The 25,197-nt window shown below is 42.3% G+C and overlaps 1 protein-coding gene across 3 annotated transcripts in view; it reads left to right on the forward strand.

Annotated features, from left to right (window-relative positions):
• The window catches only part of LOC136359214 (SAM and SH3 domain-containing protein 1-like), a 537,013-nt gene that overhangs the window by 461,269 nt on the left and 50,547 nt on the right, over positions 1–25,197 (forward strand). For all 3 annotated transcript variants that reach the window (XM_066315647.1, XM_066315648.1, XM_066315649.1), the window contains exons 3-4: positions 13,919–13,969; positions 14,091–14,140. In XM_066315647.1, the coding sequence (XP_066171744.1) occupies positions 13,919–13,969; positions 14,091–14,140 (101 nt within the window). The remainder of the gene's footprint in view (positions 1–13,918; positions 13,970–14,090; positions 14,141–25,197) is intronic.

Here is a 25,197-nt window from a genome sequence, read left to right on the forward strand (position 1 = left end):
CACTAGTTGTTTGTGAGTTTTATGTTTCGTTTGTACCTCTGCTACTGCCTTTCTCTTTGTAGGTTTTGTGCAGCTGTTTTGGGTTTGTTAAAATTTTGCCGATCATATTTTATTCCAGGTATTTTATCCGTCTCCAGGATGAAGTCTGGCTCAACACTTCTTACCTTGAGGATTACAGTGTACAGTCTGCTTTGGTCACTCTCTTACTACAAAATTCCCAGCTGTCAACCTTTCCTTTGTCACTTCTAGTCTTGTGCTTTGTTATGTCATTGCCCATAATATTTCATTTTTCTTTCTGGTTTTTTGGTGGGTTGGTTTTTGTCTGTTCCTCTTCAATGTAGATGCTTATTTAGAAGATTATTGGGAAGACTTAGTTACGTGAAGTAGGAGTCATGATGAAGCCCCAGTTTTCTGCAGCATGACAGTAACAGCTGGCCTTTATATTGACCTTAAATTAAGTGTGATGCTTGCTTTCTCTAGCTGCCCTTCAGTGTGTTGTGGCTTAACCTCAGCGCAGACACTCACTCACTCACTCACTCCCCTGCCCTGGTGAAATGGGGGAACCAATCGGAGGAGTAAGCATGGAAAGATTCATGGGTTGAGGTAAAGACTGTTTAGTAAGTGAACCATAAGCTGTGCACACAAGCAAAGCCAAACAAGGAATTCTTTCACTCCTTTCCATGGGCAGGCAGGTGTTCAGCCAGAAAAGCAGGGCCTCCATCATGTGTGACAGTGACTTGGGAAGAGAAATACCATCACTCCTAGTGTCCTCTCACTCTTCCTCCTTCTTCCCCCATCTGTGTATGTTGAGCATAATGCTATATGGTATGGTTTTTCCCTTGGATCAGTTGAGGTTAGTTGTCCCAGCTGTGTCCCCTTCCAATTTCTTGCACACTCCCAGTCACTTTGCTGGTGGGACACAGAAAAGGCCTTGACTCGGTGTAAGCACAGCTCAGCAATACCAAAAATGTCCCTGAATTATCAACACTGTCCCCAGCACAAATCCAAAACAGAGCCCTATACTAGCCGCTGTGATGAAAATTAACTCTATCCCAGCCAAAACCAGTACATTCTCCACTCTTCATTTACGTCATTCTCAGCTGCCACGCTGTCCAACAACAACACATCCTCATTATTTACCACCGCCCTCCTCATCCTTTGGTACAATTCACAGATATTATTTTCCCTGGCCTGTGGATTATGCCTGTAAAATGTTCATAAATGTCCACTGAGTTTATTCAGAACAGGAGAGATGGTGTGGTGTGTGGAATTATTGGGCACCAAAGCCGGTTCAAATCCATTTGCTGCTGCCCTTGGAACTGCTGTTTGTCCTCCAGTGCTTTGTTTGGATCCTGCTATAGCCATTCCTCTGACATGCAACCCAAATCATGGGTTGCAGTGGTTTAAACTATATCCATTACAATCTCTGCCCCATGTCCCATTGAGCCAGACCGTAACATTGGACTTTCCGTCTCTTGCTCCTGGCCTGGCTAGGATTTATCCACAGACTGTAGTCCTCTATGGCTATGCCTGCTCCAAGCAGAGCTTTTATCTCTGAGCCATGGTCACTTTGGGGTTATAGCTGCTGTGGCATAGGCCTGTCCACTGTCACAGTTGCTTTGAGGTGCAGCTGCTTTACCCACAGCCTTCAGGAATAAACCTGCTCCATCATAGCCTTACCTATGGCTACAGTCCTTCCAGGGGAATGCCTGCTCTCTCGTGGGATTATCTGTGGCCACACACTTTCAGGTGCTCCAGCCTGGTCTTATCCAGAGCCACTGATGTGTCAGCGTCTGCCTGCTGCAGCACAGACTTACCCTGGGCCTCCATCCCTGCAGAGGTATTCCTGCTGCTGCCCTGACACAGCCAGAGGCACCGCTGCTCCCACACGGCTCCACCCGCGGCTCGGGTCCCTGGCACTGGAGCTCAGGGACAGTGCCAGCCCAGGCCAGCAGCACAGACAGCCAGCGAGTCCCTGGCCCCCGGCACATGGGCACTGCCTTATCAGCTGCTCCAGGCACACACAGGGAGCTGATAAAGCAGCACAGCAGCAGCCAGAGCAAAAACCAGCCGCTAATGAGCGCCGGACTCTAATGTACAGTCAGGCAAGCAAGGCTCCTGACAAGCACCTGCCAATTAATAGCTAATCAGCAATTACAGCTATAAATTCAATCTAGCACATTCCAGTCAAACCTGTTGTTATCTTGAACCCTGCAAAATACCCATGTTGGGCATCCGGGACTGCTGTGGCTTAACCCGAGCTGGCCCTCAGGCCCCACAGAGCCACTTATTCACTCCCCTACAGTGGGTCTGAAGCAGTCCAGGTGAGCCATCACTCCCGCAATGTCCTAGCTTTGCCTGCTTCATTAGGACATTGCTGTAACTTCTGGCCAGCTCTGGTGCTGCTAGATTGCCTGCAGAAGTTCACTGTTTAGTGCTAATAGCTAAGGGGCAGGGTTTTGAATGGACCTCTGAACAAAAGTAGTTATTCCTTGCTGAGGCCTCTGTTTTGCTTCGTATGTGTGTGAAAGACAAGTCATAAAAATTCAAACCGTGCTGGCCTTTTTAATATCACAATTTGGTTACCTGTGACTGCAGTACTCCTTTAATAGTAAAACATGGCCATTAGTGGATGGGAGGAGGAAAAGAAGGTGCATGAGGAAGCGCAAAGCTGTACAGGCTTTGCTGGAATGAAGTGCATGTGCTACTCGTACACACTATGGCACTGAAAAACTGTGGGTGGCTCTTGGAGTGCAGGACTGCCCTGCACTTGTGCTTCTTACGTTTCTGCAAGGCTAGTTCTGTGCATCCCTCTTAAAGTCAAGCGTGACCCGAAGTGTGGTGGAGAAAAAGGCTGAAGTTTCAAGTGGCGCTTGGGAAGAAGAAGCCTGTTGTAGTTGTAGTGCTGCTTCAGGAGCAACTTCAGGAATAAGCAAGGAGGAAATGTTACGCGAGAGAATAATTTGTAAGGCTTTGCTGCAGCACTCTTAATTCTCCAGTGAATAGTTGTAGATAATGATTGCAGATGATTTGCTTGGAGCAGTGGTGGCAGCTTTCTTTGCAGATTCCTCTGGCTTAAGTTATCTGTAGTGACTGAAGGATAGATGTTTGCTGAGGTGCAAATGCTTTGTCTGTAAGCAGCAGTGTCATTTTTTTCTCTGCAGACATTCTTGGTACTAAGTTTGTTAATCATTCGGCAACTGGCCTTTTGTTTGGAAAGGACCCTCAGTCTGTGATGGGATAACCGCATGTTGCATGACAGCCCAACAAGGCACAGCAGAGTTGTGCATCGCCGCCCTGTGCTGGGCTGAAAGTGGGGGGATGCCCCTGGGCTGCAGGGAGCAGCAGTCAGGCCCAGGGACTGCACAAGCTGCTCTTACCAGGAGGCTGCTGTGGTCCCGGGGGGAGGCTTCTGGCCTCCACTGTCCTCTTCTGGGGAAAAATCTCTGTCCCTCCTGCTTTGAACAAAGAAAGGAGCATTTTACAGCTGCTTGATGGATCCTCAGAATTCAGATTTGTTGCCCTTTAGATTTAAGAATCACTGAAAATCGTGTTAAGTACTTCTGTTTGGCCTGTGTGCCAGAGCAAGCCCCACCTTCTACCCCAGTTGTTGGTCATGTGGCAGGAGCCCACTTGTGCGTTTTCACAGAACAGCTGAGCTTTGCACAAACTGGCTGGAGCTCTGCAGCTGGGCTGGAGCCTGGCCCAGCAGCGGGAGCTGTTAATGGCATGATTGAAGCCTTTAATTTAACCCCTTTCCAGCAGTTGTGCTGACTAGTGTTGGAGCTGTCAGATGTCACTGTCGCACCATTACCCTTCAAAGAAAAGCATGCAGCAGTAATCCCACGGAGCAAGGCTCCTATTTGCTGCATCTCCAGTTGGGGCTGTTCCTGTTAACTATTAGGTCTGCGGCATATGAATTTCTATCCCAGTCTTACTTTAAATATAAATAGAAAACGGAGAATATTTCTATCAATAGTTGTGTAGATAAAAATGTTTATCATGAATGTGTAGAAGGCAATAATTCTTAATATTCTCAAATGGGGGTATTGCAAATCTTCTCTGTAAATAACCAAATTGTCCCCAGATAGCCTAATGGCTTCAATAATAATTTTTTCCTCTAATGGGAGCACTCTTCCATGATGACTTAGAGCATCAAAGTTGATTTGAAATTTAGTTTTGTAATAATGATCATGTGATGACCAGGGATAAAGATTTAAGTAAGGTTCTGGCCCAAAGCATCTATCAAATGCAGGCTTCAATTTCAAAGGTAAAGAGAGAACAGCTAATTTAAAAGTTCTTTTATCAAAGGTCGTTTTTATAGCAGGAAGAATGAGTAAGCACAGACTAGCAATTTGTGGTCTAGTCCTTTTTTTGCATTAATGTGATTAATTTGTTTTCAGTTGTTTTGTTCAAGAAATTAATTTCTCCTCTCACTTTGTAGGAGACTTTGAAGTTAGCATCCAGCTATCAAAATTTGTCTCTCTCTTCTCACCCACTCACATTCCTGGGGTGCATTTATGCAGGTTGAGAGCAAGAAGTGCAGTGCTCAGCTCTGGGGAATGAATCCATATTATGAGTCTTAACTTTCAGGTGTTCAAGTTTCACATATCAACCTACTAACCAGAACCAGTTTGATTTCAAGTTAAACATTTATTCTGCTTTTTTAAATGGTTGTAAAACTCATATTTTAAAAATGTATATCTAGTATAAAACTTTTCCCAGTATGACCGGTTTCTTTCCTGCTTCAAGTGCCTTATTTAAAAGAATCCTGAAATAAACTTTCTTCAAAATGAGTTTATTGCAATAGAAAAATGTCATCAGAGTTAGTTCCCAATACGCTGACACAAGTTTGTCTGGTAGAAATATTCTTTCAAAACCTTTTCTCATTTGTATTCCTGCTGTTTCCATTGTCAAAGTGACTGAAATGGGGGGTCAGACCCCACCAGCCCTCCATGTTTGTAAGTCCTGAAATATGCAGCATATGTCACGTTGTTACAGCTTTTCAGCTCTGGTCCTCTCATGAAAGAACACAGAACGTATAAATCACTAAGGGGGAACTGAAGTGAATTAAAAAAGTTAAAATGATAGTGCAAATCAGCAGAAAGGGCCTACCCAGTCTCAGCCACAAAGAGTGGATGGCTTGAGAGCTTGGGCTGCAAGGCTTACTGCCAACAAAGACCTGAGTTCAGGATGTCTGCTTTTCTGAGCTAGCAGCTGTTGATGTTCTTAACCTCTGAAAGAGGAAAATAGAGGTACAGTGTAACTGTCAGCTGAAAGAAAGAATCTATTTTGCCCAAATATTTATAATTTTGATGTAATTATTTTTGCACAAAAAGATGCAACAGTAGGCTGTTTGAATTTCTTCATGGAAAGATGAGAAAATCAGTAAATGTGCATGTGGGCAGAGTCTCATGATAAGACTACTCGCCAGGGATATATAAGTGACTCAGGTCCTGACTCAGCGCAGCTCTCTATTACATGGTTCTGTTGCCTCTTTTTCCTGGTGGGGTTGGTTTGTTTTGGGTTTTTTTTTTCCTGTGTTTTTAGGGGGAGTGTGTATTATTTGTGGTTTGGGGTTTTGTGTTTTGTTGTTGTTATTGTTGTTGTGTTTGTTTTTTACTGGATTCTTTCACTTCTCTAAAAGTTTCAAAGTTAAATCCATTTTCTGAACAATAATGCTAAAACTTTTAGAAATTCTGTGCTGGGTGTGAGAAAGTCTTAAATCTATTTTCTGGAGTTAAATAAGGGCTTTAGTCATGCTCTGAAAGATTCAATTTCATGTTTAAAAAACCCACAGAGCTGGTATATGCACATCTATACATACAGACTTTTTAAAACTGGAAACGTGGATGTAGTTGCAGGTTTTTCAAGAGGCTTATGAAGGAAGAAGGCAGGAGCTCTATGAGCATGACCTGATAGCAGCCGCAAACAGCCCAAAGATCAGCAGTTGTAGAAAAAAATGGTTGTGCCAGATTTCATCCACTGCCTACAGTGCTGTTGAGTTCCAAATTTTGGGTTTGCCTTGTACAGCTAGAGAACCTAACAGGAGTTGGATCTTTCTCATATGCACTTGGGTTTGGGTTTGAGTCTCTGCAATGTGAGGTGTCTCAAGTAAAAAAAAGTTTATCAGTTTGTCATAAATTAGAAAAGAAATAAAAAGTGGGGAAGTTTAAAATATTCTTTATTTTCCCCTCCATAACCTGTATAATTTTTTAAAAATCTGTCTGCTTTTTAACAAAGTAAAGCACATCACTGCTTTCCCAGAATGAAATTAATGCAAAATGTTGGCGTTTTTTCCGCTATGAAAAGGGGGACTTCCTTACTGATACTCCATTCATCTGTGGTAAAAAACCATTTGTAGGTCTCTTAATGAGCAGTGGTTTCTCTTCATTTACCTCTTTCTCAGTTTTGCCAAGGTTTTTAAATAACTCAAAGTCGACTTAGTTTCTGATCTTGGTACATTATTGTTTGGTACAACATAAAGTGTTAGCTATCACAGCGATGATGTGAATGGGGGCACTTGCAAAAGGTCATCAGTATTGCAGTAACAATCCCTTTTATAAGAATCCCTGAGCCTTGAGCAAATCGATTCATCCAGTACAAAAGCTTCCATTCATTTGCAGTATAGATCATCTGAAATTCCATGTTCCTGAGATGTGGATGTTGGCTTGTAGGTACACAAGTATAGTGTCAATATAAATATGACAGTGGACCTCTGTTTCCATGGTGTGTCTGAAGGGATTTATAGCATGGATGTAGAAATTTTCCTGGAGGCATTGGTGTAAGTCTGAGCTTCCCCTGCTCTTTTCTTGCCACTTTTCAAAAAGAAAATACATTTCTTTGTTGTTCTTGGAAACACTGAAGAGAAATTGAGAAAATGGCAAATAATCTTAATAGAAATATAGTACAGCTTTGTGTAAGTGAAAATGAAGAACTGGTAGGATCTGAAAAGCATTATATAGAGAGAAATGGAGAACATCATTGACCCATAGGAATAAGTGGCCTGAACTTGGAGAGCACATAAAAACAAATCAGGACCATTGGTATTGAGAGAGAGGTTTGCCATATTCAGCCATGGCTTTTATGGCAAGGAGCTCCTCGTGGTTGTTTTCTCATCTTATCAGTGAGTACTTCATTTCATAACCACTCGAAATTCCTAGCCCCACAGTCACAGAAAGCAGGCTGCAGGGTGGTGATGATGGGGACATGTGGCTCACGGAGGTGCTGCTTTCCTCATTAACTGTGGGTGTTTGTTCAGGAAGTGACTGAGGCCAAGGTAGAGCACGCTGCCATTAGCCATCCTTGCCAGAGGGCCAGCACCTGGGCAAGGAATCTGGACTTGGCTGACCAGACTGTTCCTACCCCAAAGTACCCTGTAGAAAACTGTTTTTTGCTTATTTGTTTATTCATTGATTTTCTCTCTTCCTTTTGTTGTGCTTTTCCCACAGGACAAAATGCTCTCACTGGGGGAAGTGGTGGTTCTTCCCCAGGCCCACTGTCAGCTCTTGAGCAAGAAGGGCCCCATTTGGGCAGTATCCAGTTGGGCTTTACCTCATGCCTCCCTTGTCTGTGTCACATCCTGAGTCCTCTGGCTTCATATTTAACCATTCTTGATGTGGTTTGTTTAGGTGTTTCTTTCATTCCAATGAAACATTACAGCTCTTCCTGATGCCAAAACCACTCTCTCTATCTTAAAGTCCTCCCTGGAAACCCGTGTCTTTCACTGTTTTCCAACATTATTTCACAAGGGTTCTTTTTGGCCTTACCTGTACAATAGAAGTCAGTGCTGACAAATGTAAGGATTTTTAAGCAAAGCTGGCAGGTCTTACTCATCCTTTTTATACCAGCAAGAGCTCTACTACAGAGGTAGTTCCTGCCAGCAACAAGAACACTTTAGTATTGTACCGTTTGAGTAATGAGTGTAAAATGCATCAATCAAGGACCTGCTGTGTCTCAATCACATATTGGCCTTCATATTAATATGGTTTTAGCACGAAGATAGCTGCCATAGTTATGGGCTTGCTTCATCTTGTTTGGAAAATTGATCAGAAGGTATTTGATTTCCCATCTGCAGAATGCTGTGTTCCCATATCGACTTTCCTTTCTCTGAAGCCCATATCTATTGAGGGGTTTTTTGTGTTTCTGCCATAATTTTTCTGGACTCTGCTTCTGTTTCTTGCAAGTGAATTTATGTCTGAGCACTGCCTCACTTTTTATTGTTACAGGGCTTTACAAAAGCTGCTGTTTCTCTGTAATTGCTAACAAATTATGTTTTTCAAAATCATTGTGAAATGTTTTTCAGCCCTGTGGATCCCAGTCTTAGTGTTGAATGCAGTATATTTGAGATGGATGAAAAAAAACCCCTTCTGCTTTCAGTGTTGGCGAAGGGGAGAGAGGGGGTCCAACGTTTGCTCTGAGATGTGTTAGGTTTTATAGATTCTGGTGTTTGCATCAAGCTGAGAGGCAGGATATTCCTTCCCTCTCCAGTACTAAAAGCAGACATGTGAGTGCTCTAACAGTGTCTAACAGTCTCTCTGAAGCTGCATTTCATCAGTAGTTAAGCTAAGTGTTTACCAATGTCTGCACTTTTGTATGGGGCATTGAGACACTTGGACTTCTGCTTCATGCTTAGAAGTATTTATTGTTTAAAATTTCTTTCTTTCTTTTTTTTTTTTTTTTTTTTTTTTTTTTTTTTTTTTTTTTTTTTTTTTTTTTAACCATCCCTCCTGCTTAACTCATTTCCTTGATCCAGAGTTTTGCTGCTGCAGGATGCTATCATTTAGCATGTGCCAGCTCAGGCTCTAATGTGCAAGAGCAGTGGTGCAGAAAAACCTTCTTTCTTCACTGTAACAGCTAAGGGGATGGTCTAGAGGTTGTGGTTTGAAACTCAATGTGAGACTTTAACTAACCTGTACCACTGGGAACTCAGTGAATCATTAGCTCCTTCCAACACTTGCTGAAGTGTTTGACACAGGAGTAGGTCTTTTTTGTTTCTTTATTCTGACCTGTGGCTCACCTTTAGTGACTTGTGGGCGATTTCCATTACATACCTGCGTACCTGTGCTGTCTCTTTACAGGGGCTTCCCTGCTTCTTCCCCAGCACCTCTGCAGAGGCTGAAATATAGTGTGTGGTGGAGGGCTCCAGGCAGAATTATTGCTCTCAAAGTAAATCAAACCCTTACAAGCCTTCAGTGCTCTGCTGTCTTTCAGATACATCTTTGTTTAATCATTTTAGAAGCTAGACTAGAACATGCAATGCGTGTTCAGAGCAGAGAGAAAACATTCAGGGAAAGACGGGCAGAATTCTCTCACAAAAGTTTTTAGCTGTATATACTTTATTTATACCTGCTGAAATGATTTCATAAAACTACTTATACATCTATGAGCTTTTTAGTCATCTCCTTTTTACTGGTTATGTCACTGTTTTATCCCAGCACTCATCTAGGTCTCACTTTGCACACTTTCTGTCTGCACAATGAGATTAATCCTGTCTTGGGATCTGCAGAGGAATGCTTAAATTTATGATTCAAATGAATACAGCTCCTGTGTCAGAAACTGTGAAAAAGTTCATAAATTTTTAATTAGAAGGGATTAATTCAATGAATATAATTTCCTAAACTAAGTTGTGGTGTGGAGCATAGATGTGGCTTAATGTTTAAGTAATTAAAATATTCACCTTCCCCCTTGAATGTGTGAGCCATACCCTGGATAACCAAGTTCCCTTTCAGATGCTCTTGTCTGCACTGCTTGTGTATTTCCGGAGCAGGCCAGCAATGCCTTCAGATAGGCTGTGATATGCTCTTATCTGTCACATTACATACAGAACAAGTGAACTGAAGTTGTCATGGAAGGAAAAGTCCCTCATGAATTCAAAACCTGCCATTCCAGTCAGGAAACGGTTTTTCAGCCTCTTTCCCATGTATTTTGTGCTTTGTACTTTCTTCCCAGTTGTGTTTTTCAGACTTAGCTCATAAATGGTAAAAAGATTTTTATGAGGAAAGTAGTATATAAAACCAAAATCACAATATTTAGAAACCTGCAGTAATTTGAAAAGAAAATGTATGCAAATCATCACATAAATTCAGTGTTTAAAGTAGGCAGGAAAAGCTACCTATGAAGGAAGCTTCTTTCTTGATCCCTAAGGCAAACAACTCAAGGTTTGAAGCATAAGCTACAAATCCTGCTTGTTAAGCTTACTACACATGTTTTCTTCCAAAACAAGAGATTTGTAAAACGCATTTCCCAACTGGCACTTCTGCACCAGGGCTCCCAAGGTTACCAGTGCAGCTCTGCAGTCGCTCTCTGTGGAACCCACAGTGCGGAAGGGTTGGTGATCCCAGGCAGTTCCTGGGCAGCACCACACCTGACATCCATCCCTTCCTGCAGCTGCCGGATCAGAGCTTCTGCCAGGACCTCAGGGCCTTGTCCTGCACCCCTCCTCTTAATGGTATGGGCTTTGGATGAAGGAGGAAAAAGGAAGGAAATAGGACTGCTAAGAAATGGCTTTAAGGGGGAGGGAACAAAATTCCTCTGCAAGTTGAGATCGTTTTAGATCAGGTCTAGGTGACTTGATGGAGGAATCCCTACTTTGAATTCAATGGGCTTACTCTACAGGATATTAGTATTACTAATTTTTAAAACTTCCCCCAGGGTTTATTATCAGTGTTTGAGATTCTGTGCTGTGCTGACCTTGGACCTCAGGGGGAGCTGGACAAGCTGGTGTTAAGCCACTGTTTGCCTTCCATCTAATGTGTTCCCTGGGGATTTGGTACAATTTACGGACATCCAGTTTCTCATCCAGAATCTTCAGATCTTAGTTGCTGTTTTTAATAGTGTATTGGACAAGTTCAGTATGGACCAACAGTTCCTGGGTACAGGACAGGTGCCCTGCCTAGAGCCCCTTAAGTCCAGAAACCATGCAAGTAAATCAGTCACCTTTGGGAAGCACTGGATTTAATAGTGTAGCTTAAGAGTCTGCACTTGATCAGGTACATTCTCAGATCATTGGGTTGCTTCACAGCACTGTAGGTGATACAGATTTTCTGGTAGATCTCAGACAAGCTTTATGGGCCCTCGTGGAGGGCAGTTATCTGGGGCAGCAGGGCTGCTCGCACAGAGGATACCTGTTGCTCTGATGCCTTCCTTGTCTAGACAAGAGCTCTGGAAATGCCGGCTAAGGATGTCTCTTACTGCAGCCACTGTTTCTATAAGCCCAGGCTGTTCGTGGTTTCATTTTTAAGTTTTGACTCAGAAGGATGAAATATGTACTTTAATGAAAATAACCTTTAAAAATATTTTCTGAAAAGATTGTATAGCACACTAGAGAACATGCCAACAGTACATTTGCTCAACCTTCTAGAATTAGCCTTTGATAAAAAAAGGCCCTGATCCCAATGGATTAAAGTCAACACAACCTGTGGATTTTAAAGTAGGGTTTAATGTGAGGTTTAATGGATTTTAACCAAAATAAATAGAATTGCTGGAGGCTGATGAAAGTTCTATGATCTCTGATACAGATCTAAGCCAGAGGTTTAGTTGAGAGTACTATTTCCCCAAGTATTTTCTTTTAGTTTCTTGTATTAATAGCAATAGAAAAAAATACAATTCTAGTGGAAAGGCAGGTAGGAATATTAATCACAAGAGTGCAGGACTATCAGGTGTTTTGCATTCCAGCATTGTGAAGTAGTACTCTAGAGGAGGGAGAGGAACGTTGTCCTTACTTCTGCCCTCCACAGTCATCTTGGTCCTATAAAACAGCTTCTGTTGTAACAGGGTGAGCTTGGCAGCAAATGAGAAAAAAAAGCAAATACAGACAGATGTTTTAGGATTTAGTTACATGCGATGCAACTGACTGTTCAGCTGAGTAGTTTTAAGCTGAAAGTAGGAACTTTTCATCTAATTGTAGTCTCAGGCTTCAGCTTCACTAGCAACTGCTCAAGCACAAGACTTGTCATGGGAGGCCAGGCAGCATCTTATAAATGGTAATTTACAAAAAACTACTATATTTAAAAAATAAAAACTTAGAACACTTGTGGCAAAGCAGCTTTTTAAGACAAAAGATAAATCATCAGGAACTTGGGATCTAATGGTCTGTTGGGGACGTGGTGGGTTCTCCTGACTGACATCCTGAAACTGTAACATAAAACTGATAAAATGTTCCTTTTCTCATCAGTACAGCAGAGTATGGACAAATTAGGTGCTCATGAATGGCAAGTTCTGGGACTGTGGAGCTTGTCATTCTCTCCCTCCTTGCAAGGAGGTAGGCAGGGATTGGATAGTGTCTGAGGAAGATTTGCAGCAATGTGCCTGCAGCCTTTTCCAGGTGCAATATTCAGATTTCAATATGACAGAACTAATGGAGAAAGAGAGGGATACCTGGTGCCAAATAGCTAGTTTCATTTCTCTAATCTGTGAACCAGTCTGGAATTTCCCTGGGCTTAGTCCAGCTTCTGCTTGACTAGAGGACTTAGGCTGGATCTGTCAGTAAGAGGACGTGATTGCCTTTTCATGTCCACTTTGACTCAAGGACTTCATTTCCCTTTTTGTGCTAAAAAATCAGCAGAAGCAGATGCGCAGACAATGCACAGTCAGGCAAAATCCCCCGGCAGGGCAGTGACCCGGTGTCAGCCTTGCACAGGAGCAAGGACATGGCCATGAGCCATCCTGTGCCCTCCCTGGCTGCCGTGGCCAGCAGTGTGAGCTGACTCAGTTGTGTGATGCCAGAGCAGGCTCCTTTCTACTCCACGTCCTGCAGACTTCCTGAGTGGGTTAATCCAACACCACCTCATGGCAGTTAGTAGTAATTTCCTGTTTAGTATTAAAAGGCAGCATTTCCATAAAATTGTGTCTGATTTTCTTTTCTTTTTTTTTTTTTTCCTTTTTTTTTTTAATTAAATCACAAGAATGTTTCATCACCCTTTGCGTAAACAAAGGGCATAGGAAGTACAGTTTCACAGAGATAAGAGTTTTACATGTAAGCTGAGGAATGCATGAACAAGAAGTCCTTCAGTACGGAGAAACAAATTCATGTCTTTTTTTTATTTTCTTGGAGCGTGTACACCACTGCTTACCCAGCTGTGATGAGTAAGTTGTGGAATTCACTTTGCAATAACTTCACAAGGGCTAGGGCTGGCTGAGAATAAAGTAGGAGTAAGTAGCTTACCCCATGATTTCACGTGAACATCAACCAACGAAGTGTAGTTCTTAGTCCTGATGACTGTATTATCTTCCTCCATTCTAACTGGAGCTTTCCCACTGATTTCAGCTAGACATGCTAATACTATGTGCCTTTTAAGCAGTTGGCTTGCAGTCTTCAATTAGATACCACCAGTGGGACTCCCTCATCTAACTTGAGGTAGCTGAAACCCGTCAAGCAAGTTGTTCTGTAAGAGTTTCTGTGTCTCCCCATCAACTGCAAAGGGAGCCTGGATGATTGAGTTCTGGAGTAGATGGTTATATCCTAGATCTTCATAGAAAAGTGGTTTGAGCTCCATACTGTTGACAAGTTTCTGTGTGATGAAAGGTATCTGCATCCTCTCAGTATTTTTTCCTCCAAGAATGTTATTTTAATGCCAGATTTTTCCTGAAGGTAATTTCTTGGAAATTGTACTTGAACTTATCTAACAAATTGTGTGGTGATCCAGTGAAAATAAAACACTCCTCTATTTTGTTTTGAATTACTTCTGTCTGGCAATTTTACTTTCCAGTGATAAGTATGAAATTACCTGTTTTACTGGATTATTTCAGAATTTTTCCTGAAAGCAGTTCTTTCTAGCATAGTTAATGTTTCCTGTATGAATTGCTTTGAAATAATTCTTGGTTCTGTTGCTCTCTTTCTTTTCCCTTTTTCTCCCCTTCTAATTTCTTCTTGCTGGTATTTGGATATTTCATTAACTCGATATTTGTTGTATTTTAGGAGAAACCTGATGCCAGCCCCACATCTCTACAGTTGCGATCCCAGATTGAGGTAAGCACTTAGTTTTTGATCATCCACTTTTGTCTGTTTGTTCTTTAATTTGATATTCTGCATAAATTGGGTAAAGGCTTCTCTGGTGTCTGTTCTCAGTGCTGCATGTCTTCTCTTGCAGGAATCACTTGGTCTCAGCAGCACTGCATCAACACCTGACACTGAAAGAAAGTAAGTGAAGGCACAGAAAGTGGGAAAGGAGGGAGGGGGAATTTGGTATGTTTTCTTTTTCCTTGGAGTAAATTAATTTTAGATTGTACTGATGTATATAGATTCCAGACACTGTGAATGAAACCTGTTTTGGAACTTGCTTCTTCTTCTTCTTCCCTTTGGCCTTTTATTGTTTTGGATTTTTATATCAAGGAAGGGTTATTGTTTCTGTCTTCTGCAAGCACTTGAGGTGTGCGATTACCAAGATGACTGGTAGACATTTCTGAGGAACATCAGTGATTTCACATTCTTTGCAAATTACACCTGCTTTAAAAATGACTTCCTTTGACTAGACCTAAATGCAGTTTAAAAAAAAAAAAAAAAAAAAAAAAAAGATGAGGGGAAGAGAGTTACAGGCTTCCATCGTTTTCCTTTTCCTCTGCACTCCTGAATTTGTAACTGTGCTTTTGAAGAAGGTGCCAAGGGCATGAAGGATTTAAAATCAAGCTAAAAGGAGCTTTAATTTTAGGGTCCTTAATGAAAACCTCTCTGTGAGGACTGAGAGGGTTTCTGTTTACTGTCAACTCCTGCTGCGATGTGTGTGCTTGTTTTCGATGTCTCCTTCCTTTGATCCCAAGATCTTGGATGCCTGCTGCTGAGGGTAACGTGCAGTGGTGCATGAAGACAACTGACACTGTATGTCCAATTGCCTGCACTTCCATGGGGTAGTGCCAGCTGGATGAGTTCAGAGGGAGTACATGGAATCCATTTGTGATGGGATATGCTTTTGTAAGGTTTCACAGTCCCACGTTTGAATATCCTCGAGTGATTCATCACTGGGTAGTAATAGGAAGATTTCTTGCTTTTGCTAGTTCGGTAGAAGGACTGTCAGTCCCAGAGCAATCTTTGGCGGATGCAGTGTGTGGGACTTGCCTGGGCACTGGCCATATAGAAGTCAGTTGTTTGGTGATGAACAGCTGCTTAGAGGCTTCCTTTGGGCTTGTCTGGAAGCTGATTCAGGCTAAAGGTCTCAGAACATGATAAATTGCCTTTTAGAGGTGTCTTGTCTTGCTTCATCACTCAAAGAGAAAAGCAGAGATGGATTGCTTGAGGTAGATGCTCATTTTCAAAACAGCCTAAGACTGATAAGGTGAATTTTACCTTGGATACCATCACTGCCCTACATTACATGCTGGTAAAAGAAAAGGCCTAGAAGTCTTAGGGTTTAATACTTTGTGCTTCTGATACTCACATATGGAAAAGAATCTTTGAAGGATACCTGGCTGTCCAACATTATAATGAAACCAGAAGTGCAAAGTAGATGGGAACTGTAATCTGGGAAGTAAACCTGCAAGGTTATCCTCTAATCATACAACTTTCTCAGCCTCAGAGCATTTTACCCATGGGTAAATATCATAATCCCACCTCAGGTAATAATGAGATGAAGATCTCACAGGAGGACAGCACACAACTCAGGAAAAAACTCCACTTACCTGTTCTAGCCAGCTTCCTAAGTTGTGCCTCTGTGTAGGTGTTCTACCACAAATGATTGAGTGAGAAGACAGTATCAGCAAAAAAATCTCCTGAGTGACTCCTCTGAGATAGCCCATTTACCTCACTGAAAGGAAATTATATTATCTTACTTCAGATGAAAGGCACATGTGATTTTTATAGACCTTTCAAGAATGGAAGTGTGCCATTTGAGGATTTGTAGAAGGGTGTATATGATTAACCTGATCATATATATGAAACTGATGCAAGACAGGTTGTTCCAGATACTTGCACAATATGAAGCAAGGCCATGTGACACATGATAATCAGACAAGGTGTTGAAAGTAATGAATTATATCTACTCAATACTGTAGAAATGTTCAGACCTGAAATTACACAGGTTTGTGCCTATTTGTGACAGCCTGCCACATCAGTGTTGGCTTTACCCCTCTAGCCTGGAAGGCTGAATTATCACAGAGCTTGCCTCTTCCAGGTAGGCAGAGTTTATAAATTTGATCTGCAGGAAAGTGATCACTTCAAGCCCATCCAATACATCTGTACTTGTTACTAACATGCTGAATTCGATATTTTTCAGGGAAGGATGTGGTGTTGGCCCTAGGGATTTTTGTGGGGTTTAGTATACAGCTTTCACCTGAATTTTCTGTGTGGGCATGCTACTAGACATGGAAGCTTGTCCCTTTGGGGACATTGTCATTCTCATGCTGCATAAAAGATGTGTGGTAAACCTTCTACAAAACTTCTTCTGCTATGAGAAGACTAGTTTGCCAAATACGAAACTTGATGCAGATGTACATTGGTTTCTCAGATTCATAAAATGTTTGGGGGCCAAAAGGAAAGATTTGTTCAAATCTCAACATACAGACTTTCAGCAGCTGGAAAATATGTTTTTTTTTAAATACTCATCCACAAGTAAGAGCTTATCCAAGAAGTTATAATTTCACATACTGAAAATCCAAATGTTTCTCTAGGGTGAAATGAGTTGTTTTTGGTGTGGTGTTCAGAGCAGGTTGCTTTAGAAAATAAGGGCAGTCCCAAGGAAAAAATCTGAAAATTTTGCTGAAATAAGGAGAGGACAAGTGTCTGTCTGGAATATGGTCACTCTCAGTAGCTCCCTCACGCAGCACTGCTGCCTGCACACCCTACAGCTTAATGCTACTGAAGTCTAAAGGTTTAAAATAACACATCTGGATGGTTGTTTAATTTGCCAGAGTTTAGACTTTCCAGACAGAAAGAAGCTTTGAGGGAACCTGGGAAGAGCAATGTTTGCTTTAACCTGGTTTGGTTTTCCTTTTCTGTGCTGCTCAGCTGGAAGAGAGAGCCCAACAGGCTCCACTGTACGCCACACTGAAAACAGATTAACCTTGGTGGTCTGTGGTAGGAAAAAATCCTGTTTGTGTGGACAAGCACTGTATGTTCAGTCTTGCCTTGAGTCTTACTAACCCTGCTGCCCAGTGTGGTGTAAAGTCAGCGCAGAATTAGTGCCCTCAGTCCAGCAAGTTGCTCAACAAGTATCAGTCCAGTGTGTGATGTGCTCTAACACAGATGAGCAGCAGCAGGGCTTGTAGGCAGGCAAAAGGGATTAAATGAGCCTGGAGGCAGAATTGTTTGTCACTGTGAGTCACTGTGTCACCCCTGTCACCCGCACCACCGCCCCCCCCCCCCCCCCCCCCCCGCGAAGGTATCTGGGGCAATACTACCTTCCTCTGTGGCTAGCAACACTATTCCTGTTAATTAGATGAAGCTACAAAAAAAGACTGCACATATGAACCTGCTCAGTGTGTTATGTGTGCCCTACCAAATATGCCTTTTGTTTCATTGGTTCTGACAAAGAAAGAAAAATCTTCACTCAGAGGCAAAAGCCTCTGAGATTTACATGAATAACAGCAAGGGTACTGATGTGGCCTGAAAAGCTGTCCGTAAACAACAGAAAACAAAGTCATGTTTGTTCAAGCTTTGCTTCACAACTGCTCTGGGTTTTTGGCCCTACTGGAGTTCCTTTTGTAAACTGAAACAGTTTGTCCGGTTTCTAAGTTATGTCATATTCAGCAACTAATGCAGGGCATGGAATGAGGTGTTTTTAGCTTTCTTCGCTGGATCGTAAATTTCACTTCCCTCTGCCCTTTCCAAGATTTCCGTCTTTTAAACTGCAGTCTTGTTGACAGTTGTGGTGCTAGTGTAAGTTTGCTGTTTCTCAGTGCGCCTTCAGTAAAGTGGCAACAGCACCTTTAACAGTGATATTATTCATTTTAAACAAAAATCTCCCCAGAATCACAAGTGCTTCTATACAGACACATTGACTTATGCTAGAAGAATTATTAGTGTAGAAAGCATGCAGTAAATATATTCTTTAGCAATTACTGTTACTTCTCTGACCCCATACCATGTTCATCTGCTCATGTATTGTATATACAATTCCTATTATTTCGAAGAGATGGCAACGCCCCAAGGATGTTTACTCAGATAGGGGACTGAGCAGGGTTTTCTCATAATTGTAAACAGAGCACTTAAACAATGTAACCCAACTTTTAGCCTGTTCCCATTTTTGAGCATTCAGGTCTACATGACAGACTGATGAGCTCTGCATGTTTGCCAGGAAATCCAGGTTAAACCCAGTCCCCTGAACTCAAGCTTCTGCATCCTGACTCTCATCCTGTTTTTAGAAGAACTGGGGGGATGTTGCAGAAAGGAAGTTGTGTGTTTTCCCTCTTTGGAAATAGATCTGTTTGCTGTCACTGTTTGCTCCATCAGCCTTTGGGCTGTGTTTCAGATCTGGTGCATCTGAGATCTCTGGGAAAGAAAAGGAAGTGGGTGAGCGACTCAGGAGCACTACATACAAATAGGATGAGGTGCAGACATTCCTATATACTAATATTTTTCTTAACAGTTGCTAGAGAAAGAAAGGATGAAAACAACACAGGAGGTAACAGCTGTCTCATGTATCTGATGTTTCAGTCATTCCCACCACCTTTGTGTGGCAGTGGGTGTTATGAATTGTCACCTTCTATGTGAATCACCTGCACTTTCTTGAACTGTACCACTCAAGTGCACTCCTGACCAGTAAATGCTCACACTTCATATCAAGTGCCACAATTCATCCTGCTGTACTCCTCACGCTGTGGGTCAGTACAGTTTAACTGTTCTTGACCCTGTGATACTCAAGACCTAAATCTGAGACTCTGCCAGAGCAGGGAACTGGCCAGAAACATATGTGTCAGGCAGAAGGAGAAAAGCAGGCATGTGTGGGGTGCAGGTGACACAGAGCAACATTGCTCAGGGGCTTTGCATTTCCCTGGCATGGGGGAGCTGCTGTGCCTCTGGCAGCTGCATCCTGGACTCCCAGCTTCAGCTGCTCCTGCGGGCGAATGTCTGTCAGCCCGTGTGTGTGCAGGATGTACCGAGCCACGCGCGCCTTCCATTCATACAGTTTGGCCAGATCTCTGATGGCTTGTTGGGAATGTCACAGCAGGAGCTGGAGGCTCCTCGGGCCTTATGGCTTTCTCTGAGGTTGTTAGCAGGCAGGCAGCGAGGCCACAGCACAAGTGGCTGCTATCTGCATTGTATCTGTTGTCACTGTAGGAGAGACGATTGACTGAACTTGGTTTTAAGATTTTTTTGCGATGAATGTGCCATAGTACAGCCATTCCAGTGTCCCATGGTATAAACTGGAACTCGGTATCTACCTGAGGCTGGGAGAGAGCCTGCATTTCAGCGTTCCCGTTTTCCGCAATGATTTTCAGAGAAAGCTGCAGAAAGGTTCATCCAAGCCTCAATTCTGCCCCCTTCGGTGCACTAATCCATTGGCCTTTGCCAGTAGTTTTTAACACTTGATTCCCTAGTCGTCTTTCCCTGCAGAATCCAAACTGCAGGTCAAGATTTGAATGCAGGAGGTTATTAAATCATCCCTCCAGGTTATAGATGGGGAGGCTTTAAATTCTATCAGCTTAGATTCTGGAAACTTCTCAGAGTTCCCAAATTAATTCTGACAGGTAAGCTCATCTGCAAAAAAAGAGGGGTGGCGGTCTGAAAGAGGATGTAAGGCAGAGAGAGGGCAGAAAGTGAGAAGAACAAAGCAAAAAACAAACAAATCCCCCAAAGTGAGGTAGCTAAAGGCTGCACTTAATTGCTAAGAGAATAAATTCTTTCTTTTGCATAGTTTAAAAATGGAAAAGAATATTGGAAGGAAAAAAAATAAGGGCTTTTTTTACTTGAGATGTTTGAACTCAAGATACATTTTTTTAATACCCTGTCCTTGCAGGGATTGAAAAAAACCCAGTGAATGTGTATGGCCCTGTTTTCGCTTGTTTGAGGCCTGATTTAGTCAAAGGCAAATTATTCATGCTGCCTTTTAACAGCCTCCTCAAGAGAAGTAGGGCAGGAAACTCCCACAATAACCCACACAATGGGAGTGTGAGGCCAGCCAAACGCTGCCTGGGACACGTGAGGAGAGAAACCAGTGTGCCTTTGAGCAGCTGGAGGAAGATTTCAAGCCTGGTAATTTTGCACAAGGAAATATGAAGGGCACATTTCACGAGAAAGTCTGACTTGTCACAGCGAGTTGTGATGGCACGTAGTGAGCAATACACAGAGAGCAGGGAAGCATTGCCTGCAGCGTTGCGCTCTGCTCTTTGCTCTCAATGAGATTTTAGCTAGCAATTATCTGCCCCCTTGGCTGGGACCAAGCATTCTGTTATTAAATACATGACGTACCCCCATCTGCCTGCTGCCAGTCCGCGGATGAGCCCGTGGGACCAGTGTGGTGGCTTCCATGCTGGTGATGCTACAGAGTACACATACGTACACACGCATGGCCCACAAGCAGCTCAGTGTTTGTTTCCACTGAGAAAGTTTTGACCTGCTTAAAGAGCCATTGCTATGGAAACCTAATGAGAAGATAATTGAATGAAACCTCTTTGCTTTCCATCCCTTTCTCACACTGGTGCCAGCAAGGTCAGAACCTTGCGGGCCTCCTTTCTCTTCAGGTTCATGCAAATTTGATAAAAATACTAAAGGCCCATTTTCTTGCCTGTGCCAGCTCCAGTTAGATAAATTACCTTGTATTCAGTCAGAAGCAGTTAAAAGTCTGTCAGTTTTTCATACTAATTATGTAAGTGGGCCATTTCTAATGCACACGGATAACCAAATGGCTTTGCAGCAGAGCCAGCATGGCCTTTTGCATGGGCTTATTCACCGCTCCAAATATGCATAATATTCGTGTACTAAAACTGCCATCTAAACCATTTTCTGCAGCGAACTATAAATAATCATTGGTGAGGAATGAGAGGGGTGCTCTCGGTTTATTGAAGATGATAACGGTAGTGGTTTCATCATCATATGGTGCTATGCACCTGTGGATTTTATGGTCCGTAAATGAGATGCAGCCATTTGTTAAAGTACATCTGCTTTTAAAATATAAATGCCCGTCGTTCTCAGTTCCCAGATTTGTTCTGTTTTGAGAACGATGAGCTTTCAAAAATCAACAGGCGCATTCATGAAAGCAGCGCATGGTGTCATTTGTTTCTTTTCCCAGTTCTGTGGAGTACCAGCACATTCTTGGGCCACATATGACTGTGTCTCTTGTAATATCAACCACTCTCTATGCAAGATTAGCCCCAGTGTTTTTCTGTCTGAGATGAGAGTATGTCCAGAGTTAACAGGAAGGCTGTAGCCTAGTTAAAGCCAGTCTTAATAATCAGACAGGCTTAGTTGGCTTGTGACCCAAATGTGTGCACTGGGTCTTCCTTGCGCACCAAATTTTGGAGACCACCTTCGGATTTCAAAGCTATTGCTTTGGTGTGACAATGTTATCCCCACTGCAGCAGTTTTATGGAAAGATAGGTTCAGAGACCATTTTATATGTCAGGCTTTGACATTGCTCTTACACAGCCCCCAGGCTGCAAAACGAGAACCAAAAGTGCCCTCCAGAGGCAATCCTTAAGACACTGTCTGGTCTGGTCTGTTTAAGATGTCTGGTCTGGTCTCTTATCTTTCAGGCAGCCTCCTGTAAAAACAGTTAATTAAGGTTTTTAAAGTTGTTCTCCGTTTCTCTACCTACTGTTGGAAGTTTGTCCAAATAGTTAGGAAATGTTATCTTCTCTTTTCTAATTTTTTTCCAGCATGTGTCTGTTTGTTCCTGTGTCTGATTTATTAATAGGCAGTAAGTTAATCTCATAGCTTTCCAATTTGACAGGCAAAACTTCTCTAGTTTTCTCTTGTAAGATTAGCTGTTCAGTTCCCTTCTAATAGCTTTCTCTATGCCACATCTAGTTTGAATTTGTCTTTCTTGAACATGAATAATGATGGTTCTACAGCGATTCCCATATATATTTGTTCTTCCTGTTCTTCATACTGCCATTGGAATTTTCCATCCTTATGTCTTTTAGGATTAATATGTAGGTTTTTTTCTCAGTCGTCCTTTTCCACCTGGTATCCCCAGGTACTCTGTCATTTTCAGACCTCCAGCATTTTGAAAGACTGACTTTTATGTCTGTCTTGTTTGTGTACTTGAACACTGTAATGTTGAATATAAACTCATTTCTCTTAAGCCAGTCTTTCTAATCAATGAGTACCTGGTCCAGGTTCTTTGCTCCAGCTGTTGCTACTAAATTTTGTGTCACTGACTACTGACTGGCCTGGGGTAGTTTACTAAATTCTGCTCAAACCCATCAACTCTCTAAGGCAGTAATATTTGGGTACTCCAAAAAGTAGTTCCATTTTTAGATTATATATTGTGTTTTCTGTTTGGGGATTTTTGAGGTTTTTTCTCATTTGTTTATTTCAGCACTTTGGCTCAAAGAGGCACACAGTACTGGCCTAGAGATGGGTTTGGATTTGTGAGAGTAATGAATTAAAGTTTTGACCCCATCTCCTGCCCGCTTCCAGAGATTATGGGTTGATAAGAAAATACTCCTTCCCTCTGGCTGTAGATCTTGTTTTGTTCCTCATTGTGTGAACATATACCCATACATTTCTTCTGCTTTATGTGGTGACAGAGTACATTTCATGTGAAAGCTTGCTAATGAAGTTGTACATCAGACCACAACAAAAATGAAGGCCTCCATGGTGGAGTAATGGCATTTGGCTCCCTTTCAGACACACACTGCTGAAACTTCTGCCAAGTGTCACTGCATCATTAACTTTCAGTACAAGTTATCAGTCTATGAATGGAAGAACACAAATCACTTTCAGTGCACGTTCACAGAAGCGCTGCAGATTTAACAGAGTAAGGAAGTGTAATTTGCAAATCAAACATACAGCGACACTAACGTAATCTGGAATTTTTCACCAGACATCTAGGAAGTAAAATGCTTGATTGATTTCACTGAGGATTTTTAAGCATCAGAATTGTGGGGTGGAACTAAAACGCAAGTGCCTTATCAGGCACTGTGTGGTAAGTTTTGTTGGCATTTCCATCTCTTCAGAGCAGCTGTTAGCATTTTCAAGGTCACCCCAGGCATGGAAGATTTCCTCTTTAAAGAATGCATGAAATGATAATTGGAATTTGCATCCGCTGATGAAACTCTGCATAGTTCTTTAATCAGTTATAAATGAGAAGGTGGTCTGCCTGCTGTGGATCCTGCTTTTCTCCTCACCCCCTCTGGTTCAGGCGTGTCAGATGTTGGCTCCTACTGTCCTTCCCCTTCTTTGGAGGCCAGTTTACGATGAGTTGGTGGCCTCAGGCTAACTCATACTGAACAGATGTCCACATCACAAATGTTGCCACTACACCTGCTGCTTACTTCCATCGTTTTTGGCAACTGTGCAAGAGAAGAAAAGGATTAAAATGGATTTGGAGGCCACAGAATACAAGAGACTGCTGCCTCTCCACTTGAAGGGTGATTTCACTAGTGAGGCAGAGTTCTCATCATTAACAGATTTCATTTTCTAAGGATGGTGGTTTGGTACATTTCATGGATACTAAATTAATTTAAAATGAATGGAATAACTGCTTGATGAGTGGAGTCCATGTTGATCTGCAAAACATGTAGCAGATTAATTCTGTCAGTTCCGACAGAGCTTGGATTTCGTTAAAAGGAAAAATTCCATATACAATTTCACCTACTTTTTGATTTGATTTACTTTTATTTAAAAAAATACTTCCTGACAACTTTACTTTAAAGTGTCTGGGTTAATTCCTGGCCCTGTTGTTGGGCTTTTTCTGGAAATTTTTACCCAGAAAGTATGGGGTCTGTATTTTTCACCTTCCACCAGGCTTCTTAAAAATTAAGCATCTGGTGGCATATTATTGACTTTTCCCCTTCAAGAGTAAACATCAGCATGGAAAACACTAAATATCTTCCTCCTCCTGGTGCACTAAAGATCTGAAGTTAGTTTGCCTCAATTAGTTTGCAGTTTGTGCTGGATTAAATTTTCTCATCAATCTGAGTTTTTAAAGAGGTTCTATTTTAGAGCTTCACTATGCCAGACCCTCTTTGTCTACATGAATTACTGAATCACACTGAAACTTCATACTGTCTCATTTCCCCTTTAATGATATCTTTGCAAATTGATGAACATGTGTTTCCTGCTTATAAGATGTTGGCCAGTAATGGCTTGTGTCTTCTAAACACCGACCTGGCTTGAACTGTAATTTCCCTTCGAGTGGTTTAGTGAGTTGATCAGAAACTCTTTATTGCCCTCTGCTGGGGGTCTGGGAGAGCTGAAGGAGCCCGTGCAGACCGGGTGCATGGACAGCCAAAAGAGCGTGTCGTGTGTGTGTGTTATTATATCATTCAGAAAATTATTTGGCTTGAAGTCTCCTTGTTAGGCTGTGATGTGTGTGTTTCCATCCCGTGTGGCTGAAGGACAGCCACCACACAATGGGACATCAGTGTGTCATGGGGCCGAGCCCGCAGTGAAGACGCTGCAGTGATGTTTTGCACATGGAGCCTCCAGCAAAGCCCTTGATGCCAGCAGAAGTCATTTCACTGCCTCGCTGCAGTGTGGTTCAACGGCAATTCCCACAGGAAGGCTTCAAAGAAGCCTTGGTAATTTCTGTTAGCTCCATTTATACAGACAGAAAATAAAGGCAGTGAAGCAGGATGATGTTGTCTCATCAGAGATCCCACAATGAACTGTCGGCACTGGGTTGGAATCCATTCTGGAAAACTGGTCCAGTGAACATGAAGGCCAAGAACAAAAGATACATTTGCTATTTTCGTGGGTTGTTTGTAAAGCCTATATTCTGGACTTGACTAAATCTCTCCAGCTAGCTTTTGAGGAAGGGAGCATACAGTGGTGAGAAAGTAGGGATTTGGGAGAAGGAAGCTGTAGTCTCCAGTCAGTTATGGTTGCACTCCATAGGGTCTGGACAAACTTTCTCCGTCTTGTCTTTAAATCTCTGCTATTGTCTTCCTCATGGAGGTGTAATGAGCACATACTTACAAAGACTGTCAGACGAAAACCAAATAGACTGAAAATTGATATACAGCTAAACAAGTGCAGCGTCCCAGTTCCCCGGTTTCTAAGGCAGCAAAATTACTGTTTTGCAAATGCAAGTGGGGAAACTATGTGAATAATTGTTTTCTGAGGAATCCATGGGCTTCTTTGCCTTAACCATTGATTTCTGT

This window comes from Sylvia atricapilla, chromosome 3 (genome assembly GCF_009819655.1).
Source record: "Sylvia atricapilla isolate bSylAtr1 chromosome 3, bSylAtr1.pri, whole genome shotgun sequence".
Classification (NCBI taxonomy): domain Eukaryota; kingdom Metazoa; phylum Chordata; class Aves; order Passeriformes; family Sylviidae; genus Sylvia; species Sylvia atricapilla.